Below are 18932 nucleotides of genomic sequence, written 5' to 3'. Positions count from 1 at the left end.
CAATCTGGACAGTGGGCAGCAGCAAACTTCCATTTCCAACACCAACCCCTCCAAAAAAAGCCACAGCCAGGCTGTTATTCTTTCTCACTGTGAGTCACAATGCCTAAAAACATGCAGATGATGTGACAGCACACACGTCCACATTCAAATGCACAGACAGACATCAGCATTCATCATCACTTGCTGTGCCCACACTTCTGCTGTTTAGTGGCATCATACAGACCCCATCGCAGGCGCTCAATGGTGGTGGGCCCCGCCAAGACAGCCACCTATGTACAAACAGTAGTAAGTTGTCTTCTTAGAAGTTAAAGCAAACAAAACAAAACATAACTATACAAATACCTAAGATTGTAAGACCAGACTACAGTAAAAGGCGGTCACGTACTGTGAAGATGAACAAGAATGGGAAGAGCGGTCCATCAGAGAACGTCGTCGGCACAGCTGTACACAGTATCAAGCCTAAGATGTCTGAAAATCGACACACAGAATGTAGCGCAAGCCTGGAGGTACACTTAATGGCCACTGCGTCGACTCAAAGTACTTAAGCTGAAAATAAATTAAGAAGGCCATGTAAGCCTCGAACCTCAGCGGGTCTGTAAGTTAGTATGTTATGGGGCAGAAAATATTTCAGTGCGTGAAGCCGACATTTTATTTCCTTGTTTTTAATAGCAAAATGAGCAGACAAGCTGTCATTCAAGTACCCCGTCTGCAACAAAGAAGAGCTCGTAAGTTTACATTTACTTATTCGGCCGACGCCTTTATCCAAGGTGACATACAGCATTTATGATTACATTTCTTTTGGTTTCCAGCAGGAGCACAGGCAGGTCAAGTGACTTGCTCAGGGCCACACAGTGTCAGGAGCAGGATCTGAACACACAACCTCAGGGTGTGGAGTCCAAAGCTTTAACTACTCCACCACACTGCATCTGAGGCAGCCCCCCCTTACTGACCCCAATTTCAAACCCGTTTTCAGCGTGAAGAACAGCTGGCCTTCCACTGTAAACGCTTTTCATTGTGATGCTTCTTCCTCAACTTTACACATTTACTGTACCTGACAGCCTTTTTAAAGTGTGGCCTGTGCGTGACAAACTGTTAAGCCAGACTGTAGTGTATAGCTGGAGCTCTGCATGACAGCTACAAACTAGAACGAAAACTGCTCTGTAGCCCACCGATATTCCAGGCACAGGGGTCAACGGGAGTGAACAGAATATCAGTGAAATGATAATAAGAAAGTCATGGTTTTAAAAATGTTTCTAAAAAGATGTTGATGTAGTACTAGATACATTACTCATGGATCAGACTCGGCGGGGTGTCACAGTACTGGTGAGGTGAGGCATTCAAAATGCTGTCCCATTAAAGCCGCTAGCAGTATTTTGCCATTCAAATTGTCAATGGAGCTCCCTGAACATTTTTGCATCCACCAAACTGGAACATCCTGATATGTGTCACGGCTTTGTCTCCTTTCCGGGCATTAAGACTTTGTTTTTTTTTTTTGTTTTTTTAAACACAGCCAACTAATTTCTGAAAGTACAAAAGCTCCACCATACACATTCATTCGGAAAAACATCCACGTGAGACTGAATTCAAATATTTTTTGTTTTCTTTACAAAGTCTCAAATAGAGAGACCAGGATATTTATTATTTATTTATTTTTTTGAGTATCTTGCAGTTAATATTAAACCGGTCAGATGCTGGTCTAGCTGGACGGCTTCCTACTCAGTAGTCATAATACGAGAAGCTATTGTGATATCGCAGGTCGTTACTCCGGCAGAAGTTAATTTGAAAAAAAATGTTGCAAACAGACAGAGTTTATGGAAAAAATTAATAAAAAAAATATCCTACAATCCCTCCTTACCAAGCAGGAGCTGAAATTAAGACGGACGCCTAAGCAGTCGGCCTCATTAGCACACCACAGTGGAGAGGTGCAGCCCCGCCAACCACAACAACGTATGAATGCCATTCGCTCTGTTCTGTTCCCTAATGGCTCAATAACTCGGACAGACGTCGTTACTCCTGCCAATGCCACCCTGCTTGTTTTTTTTTTTTTTGCTAAAATTTTGTTCCCAGTTCACACCGCAAGCACATGGCCAGGGAAGTGAAGGAAGTGACGTACGGCCAAGTGCTAATTTGATCCCGCGTCACGCCAAAGCACTAAACTCATCTCCACCAAAGTATAAAATGGCAAACCGAGATTTCACACGTCTGACTTACAGATACTGAAGCATCCAAACCGTCTGTCGCTTTCAGTCAGGGTGCTCGGACTGTGGCCAACTCCTGCACACTCAGCACCCGGCAAGATTAATATGATCCTGTGACACATCAAAGAGGGCCAGGACTGAAACTTAAAAACAGGAATAACAAAAGTCGAGCTTGGAAGGGCAGCAGACATGACACATCTATATATATAGTAGTGCTTGAAAGTTCACAAACCCTTCAGAATTTTCCATATTCCTGCATAAATATGACTTAAAACATCATCAGCTTTTCACACAAGTCCTAAAAGTAGATGTGGAGAACCCAGTTAAACAAATGGGTCAGAAATATCACGCTTGAACATTTATTTATTTATTGAGGAAAATCACCCAGTATTACAGACCTGTGAGTGGCAACAGTATCTGAATCTTTGCTTTTAGTATTTGGCGTGACCCGCTTTTGCAGCAATAACTGCAACTAAACATTTGCAGTTGGTCTTGGTCAGTCCTGCTCATCGGCTTGGAGGAATTTTAGCCCAATCCTCCACACAAAGCTGCCTCAGCTCAGGGATGTTGCTGGGTTTTTTCAAATGAACTTCACACTTCAGGTCCTTCCACAGCATTTCTATAGGGTTAAGGTCAGGACTTTGACTTGGCCATTCCAACAAAACCTTTTATTTTATTCTTCTTCAACCACTCTTTGGTAAAACGATTTGTGCACTTGGGGTAATTGTCTTGCTGCACTTGCCAGTTTCTCTTGAGACATAGTCCATGCACAGATGTCCTGACATTTTCCTTTAGGATTCGCTATATAATTCAGAATTAATTTTCATCTCCACAATTGCAAGCAGTTCTGGCCCAGACGCAGTAAAACAGGCCCCAAAGCTCGATACTAATGCCACCACATTTCACAGATGGGATGAAGTTCTCATGCTGGAATGCAGTGTTCTTCATTCTCCAAACAGAACGCTTTTGATTTAAGCCAAAAGTCTCATCTGTCCATAAAAAATTACTCCCATATCTTTCAGGCTTGTCTACATCTTTTGGCAAAATATAGATGGGAAGCAAGGTTTGTTTTTTGGAAAGCAGTAGTTTGAATGTATCGAATGATCATGACTGGAAATCATGCTTGTTGGTGTCATAGAAAGTCGACAGCTAAACTCCCGGCTGTGTTTAGCAGTGAAAGAAAGAGCATTTCCACATGTACAATGTGATGAGAACTTCCAGGATTGGGACTTAATGCCTGTGTAGCCACAAAAGAATGACTGGTTAGTGAGGCTAATCAGTAAAAAAAACAACTTCAGTTTTCTAGGAAGCATAAAGATTGGACTGTGGAGCAATGGAAAATGGTCATGTGGTCTGACGAGTCCAGATTTACCCTGTTTCAGAGTATGATGGTCGCATCAGGGCATGAAGATAGACAGACCTTCTGTTAATTTTCTATGATTTGGCTTCAACAAACATTCTAGTGATTCCCTAATCACAATCATTTAAGATTTTTTTTTCCCCCAACCACATTTGTTCCACGAAATTGAAAGAAGTGCATAAAGTGATAGACCCATCATGCACTGTGCCCACTGCAGGAGCCTCTGGAGGCAGTGTTGTGATCTGAGGTCACTTCAGTTGGTGTGATGTAGGCTCAGCATGTTTTGCAGCAATAAAATGAAGCCAGCCGAGTACCCAGATCATCTCAGGAATGGATTTTTTTTCTTCTTTGACGGCACGGCCATATTCCAAGACGAGAATGCCAAGATTCATTGGGCTCAAATTGTGAAAGTGTGGTTCTGGGAGCATGAAGAATCATTTTCCCACATGAATTGGCCGTCGCAGATCCTGACCTTAACCCCATTGAAATTCTTTGGAATTTGGTGGAGATGTTTTTACGGCGAGGTTTGACTCTCCTGTCAAAAAAAATTGTCTGTGAAAAATGAACACAAGAAACTAAACGTTGAGACACTGCATAAGCTCACTGAAACATTGTGTGCCATAATTCAAAGCTACAGTTGATTTAATTGAGTATTGAAATGTGCGACTGGTTTGTTTTTTTTTCTGGGCACTGTAAGTACAGTGGAACCTCGGTTCACTAACGTCTCGGTACACTTACAAATTGGTTTACGACCAGAGTTTTGGAATGAATTATGGTCGTTGCAAATTTGAAAACAATAACACAAATCAAAACTTGTAAGCTATAGTGGGGGTCAGGCAGATAGGCTGAAAACTTGATTTAGCATTATTTCAACATGCATAAAAAAACATAAAACTTTGGTTGTTTCTAACTTCCAAATTAAGTAAACTAGCTTTTCAACTAACCCACCCTCAGCCATGGCCACACTGTACATCGCCTTCAATAAAGTAAAACCAGAATTTTAAAATGTTTACACAAGAGTATGAAAGACTCAACTTGAGTTTTATTTTAGTGATTTCTGGAAATGGATGTGCTTGTAGCTTTGTCAAGGAGGCCACTTGGGCTCCTCTGTCTCGTCTTACTGAGATTCACACACTTAATAAAGTCCACTAAACTTCGCAACTCTCCACTTGTGCTCCATGCAGGTACACTTGTCAAATTTCTGTCAATACCTGACAATATTAACCTCCTTAGCGTTCGACTCGAGTGTCACTCAGGCTGTAAAAACAGTGCTAAAAGCATTAGACCTGAATGTCAGTCGGATAGCGGTATAGACGTGTCTTATGTAAGTGTTAGACTGAGGATTACTCGGGCTGTAAAAGTGCCAACATCATTAGTGCTGAACATTATTTGGTCAACGGTATAGTCATGTCTCATGTAAGCGTCGGGCACGAGCTTTACCTGGGCATTGGTGTAAACGTGTATTCTCCAAGCCTCATAATAGCGTCTCGTAAGAAACACCTCTCATTAGCAGGGATGACGAGGTGAATTGGTTTTCAGGTAGTGAAATTGAAACGGACAGTGAAACCGAAAGGGATTCTGGGAATCCAAATGACTTTGTACTTTTAGTGGTTTGCATGTTTTACAGTTGAAAGACGAGATTTAATAAAAATGTCATTTTTTTCAAGCCAAAAAATACAATGCTTTTTACGTGTTTGAGTAAAAAATGTAACACTAAGGAGGTTAAAATGTCCCCACACTCAGAGTTTAATTCCTAACAAATCCTCTCTCCAAGAAGAGTGACGCTAAAATTCTAGATCTGGTGCTTACAGTAAATGGCCCTGGTAGCCAATCCTCAACACTATCCTGGTACACAGAGACGAGTGCATACACCAGAATGCAACTATAGAAGACTTATGGCTTGTGATAAATTAACAAGGGAGGCCGTCGTATGCACATTAATGCTGTGCTCACAGGAAATTGAGTTATCATCTGTGCTGTCACACCTTTACACGTCACTCTGGCAATGTGCATTTTTTGGTTTGGATATTTGAGAGCAGTGTGTCACTGTTGATTTGCCGGTTGGTCTGCACAAAAAGCACTTAATTGTTTGGTGAAAATAATAGGCAAATGAAATGAAACGCAAAAATGCGTGTATTGCACCCCTTGGAATGCAAGAATGCCATAAAATGCCCTGGTTCATAATTATTTTTATTTGAGATAATCAGATAAGTTTAGAAGCAGTGTGCAAAATAACCCTGAGGTAGTCGAGTGGTTCCCATTAGCTAAACACTGAAATCTTACTCTGGAAGTATGGAATATACAATAAATTCGATATGGCGAATATTGTCAGCTAGGATACGCATATCTTACGTACAAGATAAGTATAGTTTACAAACAAAAACTACCCAGCATCACACAGCAAAGCCACTCACTCACCTTGCCTAGCCAGCCACTCACTATTCACTCGCCTAACCCCGCCCAGTCAGCCGCCACTCACTCACTTCACCCCGCCCCTTTTGCGGTCTACTCCTGCACCTTAAAGGCTTTCTGCACTCTGTTATAAACTCACTAAAGGGCACTAAGTAATTTACAGCATGTTTATTTATAATTTTTTTTTTCTTTAGGGACGACCACCCAAAATTACTGATCTTCAGGCTTGCAGGAGGTCCATGGGGTTTATTAGGGGGTCTCAGACCTCTCGGGGCCCTCCGTATTTTGCACTTTTGTTAGCATTATGTGAATTTAGGGCAAGTAGTTTTCTCCAAATTATTATTGTGGGTGCTGCCATCTGAAAGCATGCTCACATGAAATGTTCCATGGGGAAGCTCAGATTTCCTGTAGCGTGTAAACATAACATTATCTGGCTAGTCCAACTCAGCTCACAAATCCAGTCTGACATCTGACTGAAGCAATGGGACAATAAAACTTGGCCACACACTATGCCCTCTTGGCCCCAAATTACATTGCAAATCTGAATTTTTTTTGTCATCTGCAACTTTTTTGTAAACTAAAATAAATATAAAAATATAAAAGACAAATGCAGGTTTTGATAATATGCAAATTATGCAATAGAAAAACAATTCCAGCTTACAGATTTTTGTCCACAGCAGATTCAGCCTTTACAGGATATGCAGGTGGGTAGGTGGGGAGGGTATGGAAATACCACATCTTCTTGCACGTTCAAGTTCATTTTTAATATCTATCCAATATAATTTGTATAGAAAAAAATCTTGGCATAAAAATCTTTAGAGAACTTTCAAGTCTAATGAGATTCAAAATAAAAATCACATTTCAAGGTTTCAAAAGAAACTGGCATTGCAGGAATTATTAGCTTAAAAAAGACATATAAAAGATGACTGATGGAAAAGTGGTAACAGCATGGATCCTCTCTCCCTGGAAAGAAGTGGAAAGTGCTGGCACACTACAGTGGCAATTTACAGAGCCACAAAAAAGGGGAACCGCTCTTTCCACAAAAATAATTGAATCCACTCTATCGATCTTGACAAATTAAAAAAAGATAAAGTGGGCTAGGCCCACTCCAAAGAATTTCTGCATGGCAGAAGCGTTTTGAGACTCAGTTGTGTGGAGCCTGCTGAAGAGGAGTGCTGTCACTCTATGAGAGACCCACCAGCAGTTATGAGATGTCCTTCCAGCTCAGGGCCACCATCACAACTGTACCATGCTATAATCAACTACAACAATTCATATAAATGTGCTGTTATATTGTAAAAAAAAAAAGTGGTGTGCAAACAGTCAACTATCAGCAGGTGAAACAAACAATAGATATTTCCACCCAACAATGCCAGTTTGTTTTTGTTTTGTTTTGTTTTTTTTTTAAACCCAGCATCATTAAATCCAAGATTTCAAGAGCAACAGCTATGACACTGCATTTCTGCACTAGACATCTCAGTTCTAGCGGCTGCATTGATCAATGACTGCTACGTACCCAGCAGAGCAGCCACAATGGTACCGATATCACAGTTCTCTGTGCTCTAAAATCCCAGAACAGCTCCAGCCTGAGATTTAACATTGTGTCCTTTCTCTGCCCCTCAGGGAAGGTAGATTCAAGTCCTATGAGAAAAGACTCCAAAAATTTACATAAAAAATAGCAACTCCTGGCCTCAGTCCGTCCATGTCAGTCAGTCTCCATGCTGGGGCAAGAGTCCTCTCCATCAGCTTCCTCCTTACCATAGAAGGAAGCCTCCTTCATAAAGTCAGATGTGCTGGTGGATGGCTTGGATAAAGCAGGCTTGCTAATCTTGTCTTGACGTTGGTAGAACAAAACATAGGCTGCACTCGTCTACGAAGACAGACAAAGACACAGAACCTGTATTAAGAGGCACGTGGACTGGCTTTTATTAAACACACAGTATTATTCATCTTTTCCAGTAAATTCAAACCGGGTAGAAGTTTGTATCCTGAAAGTGTGTATTCATTTTCATTTTACACAGTACTATTTATAGTGAATAAATACCATGACAGGTAGAGTGGTCTGGTGGCGAAGATGTGGGACTTGAAAACAAAACCTTTAACATTCAGATCCCACTGTTCCCACACTGTGTGTGTGTTCATCATGGTGCTGCATCAATTTCCTGCACACTAAATGTAAAGCCAACGTCACACTACATAACATTCAGTCAAACAGAATGGACAGCAAACGCCTGCAGAGAGTGGTAAAGACTGCTGAGAAGATCAAAAGGTCTCCACTGTCCTCTCTGCAGAGCATCTACAACTGCAGAGTCCGCAGAACTGCCTGGATCCTCAGGGACCCCACTTACCCCCAACACGAACTGTTCACAGGTACAGAAGTATGAAATGCAGGACTTCCAGGCTAAACAACTCTTTCTTTCCCAAAGCCATTAGACTCCTGAATAACTGACTCGAGTTTATAACCATTTGCCACCTCATTCTATGAACCTCACACAACTGTATTTGACTTGTCCATCACACACCTACCTGCACAATTATACTTTATACTTATTTTGCTTTTTATACTTTATGCTGCCTCTGTTACTTATTATCTATCTGCTACTTTTTATTTATGTTTATCTTTATACGTTGGTTTTGTCATTTGGTGTGGACAGCAAAGAAATAATTTCATTGTACAGAGAAATGTGTTTCCTTACTATTCACATGACAATACACTTGAACTTGAAACAGAATATGTCAGACTTAATGACTGCAGTTGCTGGATCTCATTGCCTTGTGAATGTCCAATTAAAATGAACAACAAAGATTTTCTTTCCTGAACACTGTTGTGCGTACCGTATGGATTTAGGCCACTGATCACAAAAACCACCTTTAAATTTTTTTCCCCCTCACAGTATACAGAACAACAACTACAACTGTGGACATCTAAAAGTAGTGGCAAGACTGCAGTTCACATATCCCAAGTGCCATTTCTTCATTTGTGAATGGGACAGCTATAATAAAAAGTCTCCTTACACTAAAAAGAACTGGACACTTCATAAAACATTTTGGTTCGAGAGCAGAACAGTGTGGCACATAAATCACTTCTTGATTCAATGAAGATGGGTTTTTCTCCTCTTTCTATAAAGCCTGGACTGATGAAAAATTTTGGGAAGGCAATGAACAATGAAGGTGAAGGATTCTGATATTTGAGACTGATGCCAAGATTAAGGAATTTCCTTGGCAACTACAGAGCACCAGACTACACCCAGATGATTGACAGCATGCGTCAAACATACAAAACCATGACATGCAACATGTTGCTAAAGATTCATTTCTTGCATTCACAATTGGGATTTCTTCCCAACCAATACAGGTGCAGTCAGTGACAAACATTGTTAAGTGGCAGTCCTCCTGGCGAACAAGTGCCATTGGCGCGTGTCAGCTACTTGAACCTGTTCAGCACCATGAATAGCTGGGGACTAGTCAGCTTAAGCTGGAACCTCAGATTCATTTTCGATTACTTGTATCAAAATCGGAGTCCGGCAAGTCATAGTCCAGTTCAGAGATAATAGGCAAAACCGCGTCCACGGAGTATTTTGCTTTACGCATTCACTTTGATCTCTCGCTAGATGTCAGTCCCATTTTTGCCGTTGTTTGCGCCGTGCTACTCATGCGAGTGCAGGAAATCTCGGTCAAACCAATGAAGCTAACTTTCCTTCTAGCAACAAGAGCCCAACTAAAAGATAACGGTTGGTTTTGTCACCGTTTATAATTCGTCAACTCCTCCTTTTGACAGAAGTCGACACCAGCCCTGAAAGAGTTAAGCACATTAAATTCAATAAATGTTAATTTTGCATTTCTCCCAATTCCTACGTGGTATGGTCGGTCTAAAATTATATTTGTGTTAAGCTTGAAGTTGTCTATAATAATCACAAAAAACTTTCAAGAAGCAAAACATTTGGAAAATTTTGTTTCAGTGTTATATAGCTAAGAATCTCAGGAGATGACAGGTGACTCACTCACAACTTCTCAGCCAAGTTTCAAACTTCCAAAGTATCATAAACTCATGACACGCAAATAATGTGCAGCCTGACAGCGTTGGTGGCTGTCCACATGGTTTCTGGGTAGAGTGAATCCAGTCGCAGTCTCGGCCCATCTTTTTCCATTTTGTTATAGTATAACAAAAACAAGAAATCAGACCAACAAGTCTGTCTTGTTTGTGTGGTCCAAAACACCAACTTTACGTCTTTCCTTTTTTTTCAAATTGTATGCACTGCACTTTCTGCTAAGTGCTCACTCGTTGTCAGCTCACAAAGAAGCCCACCCTTGCAGAACCCTATTACCGACTCTCTGGGGATGTCACACTACATGACTGGCATTCGCAGTATGGTAGTTAATTTGTCTTGTTATAATTTGTAATAGTTGTGAAGTTTATATTTTAAATTTTACAGTAATTAAGCACATTTAGTACATTTACTATGTGATTGAAAGGTGTTTTTAGAAATTTTGGGCTGCTGAGACAGGATGCAAGTAGACTATATTAGGCTGTCAGCAGGAAACTATATGTTTTATTTACTGCATGAGAAAGGAAACTGCCTTCAGCTTCTTTGTAGACAAAGAAAGGAGCTGAAAATGGCAAAGCTCACATGCAATGCTGGAAATGAATGATCTGTCCATAGGACAATTGTGTTTCTGCTGACCATGCTCCCTTATAATATAGTATGGTTTCTATTGCCTTGTGTCCGGTTAGCAACTGGAAACAACCAATGAAGAAGAAGAAAAAAAAAAAACTTTGTATGATGTAAACAATCTAATTTTGTACCTTTACTAGTGTATAAAAAAGGCCTCAACAAGCAGAAGAGGGGCACCTCTTGTTACGGTATGCTGTGAGCCATTTAGTTGCAGTGTCTTGCAATAGCAGTGCTCCCTCTTCCAAGAGAATAAATGGTTTATTCCCGTTTTCTCTTAGCAGTTTTAGGTCACCCATGGGGTGATGGTCATTACTTCCACAGCAGGTGCACGCCAAGACCAGCAACGATTCACTAAGATTATATAAATTAAAGTTATGACCGAAAAACGCTAGAAAGTTGTGAAGTTTGATGCAGGCCAAAGAACATGAATAGGCAAACTGTGCTGCATTGCACTGCAAATTCAAAGAACTTGATTGACCAGATACACACTTTTCTTGAAAACTAGAGGAGAGACAAGTCCAATGAATTGCTCACAATGACAACATGTACGCAGTAACATCAGAAATTACTAATCTACATTTTATGAAACTAAACTGCATCTTCTTTTCCTCCGAATCACACCATCCATTCAGCATCCTACACAGAAGTACCTGCTACAGATATAGGCTAAAGCCAGTGCCATAATACACAACTTCAACTCAAAGAGCATTTCATGCTTAATGTCAGCGGTTGCATGATCTTGTTGCCTTGAGAGTGTCTAATTACATGACTGCAAATCACATGAGATGGCAGGTTACTTGACTCTCTCATGACTTTTCAGCATAGTTTTGAGCTTGCAAAGCATTTTCATATACAATTAAAGTGCTGCTAGACAGCAAAGGTGGTAGGTATGTTGAGTTCTCCCATAATCTTGGCCTGTACTTTTCCCTTCTTCCATTTTGTCACGGTATTAACAAGCATAAGACTTTATACAGCCACAGGGGATGCACAAACCAGTGTGTTTCTTTGTGCCGGTCCCAAGCCCGGATAAATTGGGAGGGTTGCGTCAGGAAGGGCATCCGGTGTAAAATTTTGCCAAATCAATCTGCGGACAACAATAAAAATTTCCATACCAGATCAGTCGAGCCCCAGGTTAACAACGACCGCCACCAGGGTGCTGGCGGAAATTAGGCTACTGTTGGCCAAAGAAGAACAAGGAGAAGAAAAGGGGGGAAACATGTCTGGAGGCAGGAGGAGAGGAGGAAGGTAAAGAGAGTGGAAGTGAGGGTAGTGACTTTGAATGTTGGCAGTATGACTGGTAAGGGGAGAGAGTTAGAAGATATGATGGAGAGAAGGAAGGTTGATATATTGTGTGTGCAACAGACTAAATGGAAGGGGAGTAAGGCCAAGTGGATTGGAGGTGGATTCAAATTGTTCTGTCATGGTGTGGATGGGAGAAGAAATGGAGTAGGGTTTATTCTGAAGGAACAGTATGTCAAGAGTGTTTTGGAGGTGAAAAGAGTGTCAGACAGAGTAATGATTATGAAGCTGGAAATTGGAGGTGTGATGATGAATGTTGTTAGTGCATATGCACCGCAAGTTGGGTGTGCAATGGGTGAGAAAGAAGATTTTTGGAGTGAGTTGGATGAAGTGATGAACAGTGTACCCAAGGGACAGAAAGTGGTGATTGGAGCAGATTTCAATGGGCATGTTGGTGAAGGGAACAGTGGAGACGAGGAGGTGATGGGTAGGTATGGTGTCAAGGAGAGGAATGAAGAAGGTCAGAGAATAGTGGATTTTGCCAAAAGGATGGACATGGCTGTGGTGAATACATATTTTAAGAAGAGGGAGGAACATAGGGTTACGTACAAGAGTGGAGGAAGATGCACACAGGTAGATTACATCCTATGCAGAAGAGTTGATCTGAAGGAGATTGAAGACTGCAAAGTGGTGGCAGGGGAAAGTGTAGTTAAGCAGCATAGGATGGTGGTCTGTAGGATGACATTGGAGATCAAGAAGAGGAAGAGAGTGAGGGCAGAGCCAAGGATCAAATGGTGGAAGTTGAAAAAGGAAGACTGCAAGGTTGAGTTTAGGGAGGAGGTGACACAGGCACTGGGTGGCAGTTTAAAGTTACCAGACAGCTGGGAAACTACTGCAGATGTAGTAAGGGTGACAGCAAGAAGGGTGCTTGGCGTGACATCTGGAAAGAGGAAGGAGGAAAAGGAAACCTGGTGGTGGAATGAGGAAATACAGGAGAGTATACAGAGGAAGAGGATGGCAAAGAAGTGGGATAGTCAGAGATGCAGAAAGTAGACAAGAATACAAGGAGATAAGGCGAGAGGTGAAGAGAGAGGTGGCGAAGGCTAAAGAAAAGGCGTATGATGAGTTGTATGAGAGGTTGGACACTAAGGAGGGAGAAAAGGACCAGTACCCATTGGCTAGACAGAGGGACCGAGCTGGGAAAGATGTGCAGCAGGTTAGGGTGATAAAGGATAAAGATGGAAACATACTCACAAGCAAAGAGAGTGTGTTGAGCAGATGGAAAGAGTACTTTGAGAGGCTGATGAATGAAGAGAACGAGAGAGAGAAGAGGTTGGATGATGTGGAGATAGTGAATCAGGAAGTGCAACAGATTAGCAAGGAGGAAGTAAGGACAGCTATGAAGAGGATGAAAAATGGAAAGGCCGTTGGTCCAGATGACATACCTATGGAAGCATGGAGGTGTTTAGGAGAGATGGCAGTGGAGTTTTAACCAGATTGTTTAATGGAATCTTGGAAAGTGAGAGGATGCCTGAGGAGTGGAGAAGAAGTGTACTGGTGCTGATATTTAAGAATAAGGGGGATGTGCAGGACTGTAGTAACTACAGGGGAATAAAATTGATGAGCCACAGCATGAAGTTATGGGAAAGAGTAGTGGAAGCTAGGTTAAGAAGTGAGGTGATGATTAGTGAGCAGCAGTATGGTTTCATGCCAAGAAAGAGCACCACAGATGCAATGTTTGCTCTGAGGATATTGGAGAAGTTTAGAAAGCCAGAAGGAGTTGCATTGCGTTTTTGTGGACCTGGAGAAAGCATATGACAGGGTGCCTCACGAGGAGTTGTGGTATTGTATGAGGAAGTCAGGAGTGGCAGAGAAGTATGTAAGAGTTGTACAGGATATGTACGAGGGAAGTGTGACAGTGGTGAGGTCTGCGGTAGGAGTGACGGATGCATTCAAGTTGGAGGTGGGATTACATCAGGGATCGGCTCTGAGCCCTTTCTTATTTGCAATGGTGATGAACAGGTTGACAGATGAGATTAGACAGGAGACCCGTGGACTATGATCTTTGCTGATGACATTGTGATCTGTAGCAATAGTAGGAAGCAGGTTGAGGAGACCCTGGAGGTGGAGATATGCTGTAGAGAAGAGAGGAATGAAGGTGAGTAGGAACAAGACAGAATCCATGTGTGTAAATGAGAGGGAGGTCAGTGGAATGGTGAGGATGCAGGGAGTAGAGTTGGCGAAGGTGGATGAGTTTAAATACTTGGGATCAACAGTACAGAGTAATGGGGATTGTGGAAGAGAGGTGAAAAAGAGAGTGCAGGCAGGGTGGAATGGGTGGAGTAGAGTGTCAGGAGTGATTTGTGACAGATGGATATCAGCAAGAGTGAAAGGGAAGGTCTACAGGATAGTAGTGAGACCAGCTATGTTATATGGGTTGGGAGACTGACCAGAAAGCAGAAGATAGAGCTGGAGGTGGCAGAGTTAAAGATGCTAAGATTTGCATTGGGCATGACGAGGATGAACATGATTAGAAATTAGTACATTAGAGGGTCCGCTCAAGTTGGACGGTTGGGAGACAAAGTCAGAGAGGTGAGATTGCATTGGTTTGGACATGTGCAGAGGAGAGATGCTGGGTATACTGGGAGAAGGATACTAAGGATAGAGCTGCCAGGGAAGAGGAAAAGAAGGCCTAAGCAAAGGTTTATGGATGTGGTGAGAGAGGACATGCAGGTGATGGGTGTAACAGAACAAGATGCAGAGGACAGAAAGATATGGAAGAATATGATCCGCTGTGGTGACCCCTAACAGGAGCAGCCGAAAGAAGAAGATTAACAAGCATAAGACATAGGACAGACAAACTCTGCTGTCTGCAAGCACACACTTTTGTTCTTTTCTTACATGCCTCATATTTTAAGCAATGTACTTCAGGCTAAATGTTTATTGGTTATCAACTATTGCACATACAAAAGACCACGCATAAGACTTTAAGACAAAATCAAACCCATCTGATTTTTGTTGTGGCAAGTTGCAAAGCATACTAACTGTGTCACTGGGATGACGCACTTCATGACTGGCAGTTTCAGGCTGTGCCACAACTCTCCATGATTGTGTAAATTAAGTCTATAACTAAAACTTGCAAGGAACAATTACGCAGTGTGACGCTGGCTAAACACAAAAATGTACCAGACTCTAAGGAAAAGTTATGCAGTGTGACGCTGGCTAAACACAAAAATGTACCAGACTCTAAGTTAAAGGGTCTTCCAATATAGTCTCCAGTTACAATAAATAAACAAAACCAAAAAGTTTTGAGTGAGAAGAGGTGGAACCACTTACTACAATGCGATCCTCTGTAGTACATGTAACTTTACTGTCATCAAAGTAGTACCACTGGCCGCTATCCTTATTCCTTGCAAACGTGGTATCTGTAAATATAGCATTTTTTTTCAAACATTAGGTTTCAGGAGCAATTCTAGTTTACTAAATTATTTAAATATATTTACCTCTTCACGGATTATCAGGAATTAATATGGTAAAATATGCTACAAACATTCCACAAAATCAGGACAGAGAAGCACGTTCCCAGAAAAATTTGGTGATTTTAAGAACAAGAAATGCATATTCTTATGTCTTCTTCTACCAAAGCTCACCCCAAGGCACTAAAACAGAGTCTGTCCAGTGAGGTCATCATTATGTTCTTAGCAGAGACCTCTCATTGGTTCCCTTTCACCTAAAAAGTATAAATACTCACAGTGCCCATCTCTGAGGCCCCCATAGTGGTTAGAAACAGCAATAAGGTCATAGCGGCTGGGAGGTTCATCTTGAGGAACCGTCTTCTTCAGTAGATACCTAGAGAAGTCCAGATCCCTTCAGGCAGCAAGACAAAACACTGATTAAAATCTGCAACACTGCAAACTTGATGAGGTTAGGATTAGCAAAAAAGTTCAACACAAACAATGTCTCTTTTTTCAAATCATGTTCAAATGCTAAAATACAACAAACAAACACACACAGACTAAAAATGTGTATATACACATAAATGAAAACCCAATCAGGGATTGAACACAGTATCATAGAAAAACGTCTGTTCTTAATGCATTATTTTATTCATCATTTGTGGCACTCTGCTTATTCTTTTGCGGTTACATTTTGTCCTTAACACTTTTTTATATAAAAGCCTTCAAATCTTTTCTGAAAAATGTTTAATCATGAAGTGGTACAAAATGTTTGCTTGTTAAGGGAAGGCCAAGGACACACATAAATTCTTGTTTCTCAAGTATATTAGAATTAGAATTAAACTGAAGCTTAACAGTGAACAGGGAACAGTTTGATTCTTATTAATAGAGCATCTAAGTACCAGCAAGGTCAGAACATCCAGCAGTGCTGCACTGAAATGTGAGAGAGTGTGCGAGTAGGGTCTTAAGTTTATAATAAAAAAAAATGTAAAAGTAAACAGAAGAGGAAAAAAACTAATAGATGGAAGTAGACAATGTTTCGACTTTGCTTTCTGAATTTTTAGAAAATTTTGACAAGGACAGACAAATTGGTCCAAAATGTCTACCAATCCTACCCATCATAATAGTACTGAAGGTCCCTAAAATCCTACTCTCTTGTGTCCTTATTTTTATAATATGGAGACTAAATCTATACACAGTACTCCACATGAAACCTCACTTGTGAATTCTTAAATGTAATAACTTTCCTTGACTAGTATTCTATACATCATGCTGTAAAATCTAACAATCTATTAGTCCTCTTAATGGCTTAAGTATATGGTCTAGACATAGACAGTGAGACATCCACTATGACTCCTAGATTCTTCTCATAATGGCAACAGAAGTTTTTTAAAACACAAGTTTTAAACCTCCTACTCAAATCTAATATTTTTACTTTTTCATCTCCTTCAAGTCACTCCATACCTACATTCTATCAAAGTCTCTAATGATAATTTAGATTTCTAGATTACAACAGAACCCCGATTATCCGTGCTCTGATTTAGGTGGTTCAACATCACCTGAAGCAAGCCTGTAAGTGTAATACACATTTCTTATGATTCATAAAAGCTTTACTGTGAATACTGTACCAAGTGCATAAATACTATACTTTTAACCTAGACTGTGCTGAATGAGCAGTCAGGGAGCTGGTGACTGTGAGAATGTGAGTTTCACACACTTGCCCCTCCCTAACTGCACCCCTTGGCTGTTGTCAGTGTTTCACCAGCACTGACTGTGTACACATGATCTACTCTCTCGTTCGCTTAGGACTTTTGTTTTTATACATTTCAAAGCACTGTGGTAAATTGTCAGTGGCAACTGTGAACCCATGTTCTCTGGCTCAGGAGGCAAGTGCTTTAGGCCTTAGCTAAATGTAAAGCTGCATCTGTCAACCTCCAAGAGCTTGTCTCCGACTACTGTGAGTGGTGTGCTTCCCTGGTGACATCAGCTGATCTCTCACTATGTTAGACCCCACCTTCTCTGTGCAGTGTCACCACTACACTCCACCTGTCCACAGTGCAAATCCCACCCACAACATGAAGCATCTCAGTTTGAGGATCTGTGCTGTGAACAGCTGATGAGCTGCAAACCCGCATTCTCTGGCTCAGTGGCGAGCGCTTTGTGGCAAGAGCTAAAAGGAGACATCCATTAATCAGCCATATTGAGCTTATCTCTGACCTCTCTGAGTGTTGTGCTTCCCTAGTGAAGTCAGCTGATCTCTGTCTGTGTCACCCACTCATCTTCTACGTGCTGCAGAACAACTAAAGTGGCCATCCATTTTATTTGAGTTTTCAGCTACTTGACGTACCATTAGTCTCATTTCCTTGGATAATCGATGGTTATTCTGTATTTGCCATTCCACACAACTTTGTTTCATCCGCAAGTATTAACACAGGGTCACGGGGGGGTCTGCTGGAGCCAATCCCAGCCAGCACAGGGCGCAAGGCAGTAACAAACACCGGGTAGGGCACCAGGCAACCTCTGGGCACACACACAAACACCCAACCTCAGACCAAGCACACACTAGGGACAATTTAGGATCGCCAATGCACCTAACCTGCAGGCCTATGGCGGAAACCAGAGCACCCAGACGAAACCCAACGCAGACACGAGGAGAACATGCAAACTCCACACAGGGAGGACCTGGGAAGCGAACACAGGTCTCCTTACTGCGAGGCAGCGCTACCACTGTGCCGCCCACAAGTATAAAGAGTTTATTTATATTCTTAATGGGATCATTGATATATGTAAAAAAACAGGAGCAGCAGCTGCAGCACTGACCCCTGAGGGTCTCCACTTGTAACATTACCCAATTATGATTAACATTCCCTAGACTATAACCCTTTATTTTTGTGTTGTTTAAGCCTATTTTGTAACAACTTATGCTCTGCACCTTGAATTTTCACTTCTTTTATCTTGATCATTCGCCTCTTGTGAGGAACCCCATCCAAAGCTTTGTGAAATTCCTGGTAAATAATACCTCACCTCTGTGATTATATGCATTTGTTTCTTCTTTGTAGAATTCCAGCATACTAGTCAAACACAATGTCCCCATCTAAAGTCATTCTGCCAATTCACTATTACACCTGTTCATGCCATATACTCAATCAATTGCTTATTAATTGCTTTCTTCTATTTAACTGTGTAATACATGTTAAATTTCCTGGCCTAGAACATCATCTTATATGAGGAATACATTTCAATATATACAGTACATGTATAATATAGTGATGTATTCTTAGAGAACTACCTATATTGCTCTTAAAATAACAGCAAACATAGCTTAACAAACACCCATTACCATTTGCAGTAGGTACATCCATCAGTAAAATGCATCAATAGCTTTACATGCAACGTATCCATGGACAGTAATGCTATTTTGCAAAAGACCAGGGCTGTGTGCAATTAGTTGTAGATGTCAGATATAGCATCTTGCTTCAGTTTCATGCAAATGACATTTAGCCAGCTGACATCAACACTTGAGACGATGCATGCGGTCAGGAAGACACAGCAATTACATGTACCGTATGGTGTGAGGCTGGTTAGAACTATGGAC

General features: G+C 41.3%; 1 protein-coding gene across 1 annotated transcript in view; it reads right to left on the bottom strand.

The window, feature by feature from the left end:
• Positions 1 to 7273: 7273 nt before the first annotated feature.
• Positions 7274 to 18932, bottom strand: part of usp11 (ubiquitin specific peptidase 11) — a 127010-nt gene continuing 115351 nt past the window's right edge. Inside the window, exons 19-21 of the mRNA XM_039773957.1 lie at positions 15634 to 15749; positions 15219 to 15307; positions 7274 to 7840 (exon numbers count right to left, since the gene is read on the bottom strand). Coding sequence (XP_039629891.1) covers positions 7676 to 7840; positions 15219 to 15307; positions 15634 to 15749 — 370 coding nt within the window. The 3' untranslated portion in view covers positions 7274 to 7675. The remainder of the gene's footprint in view (positions 7841 to 15218; positions 15308 to 15633; positions 15750 to 18932) is intronic.

The sequence above is a fragment of the Polypterus senegalus genome, chromosome 13, assembly GCF_016835505.1.
Source record: "Polypterus senegalus isolate Bchr_013 chromosome 13, ASM1683550v1, whole genome shotgun sequence".
NCBI lineage: Eukaryota > Metazoa > Chordata > Cladistia > Polypteriformes > Polypteridae > Polypterus > Polypterus senegalus.
Note: the sequence above shows the minus strand (reverse complement) of the source record. Positions and strands in the feature narration are given on the sequence as shown.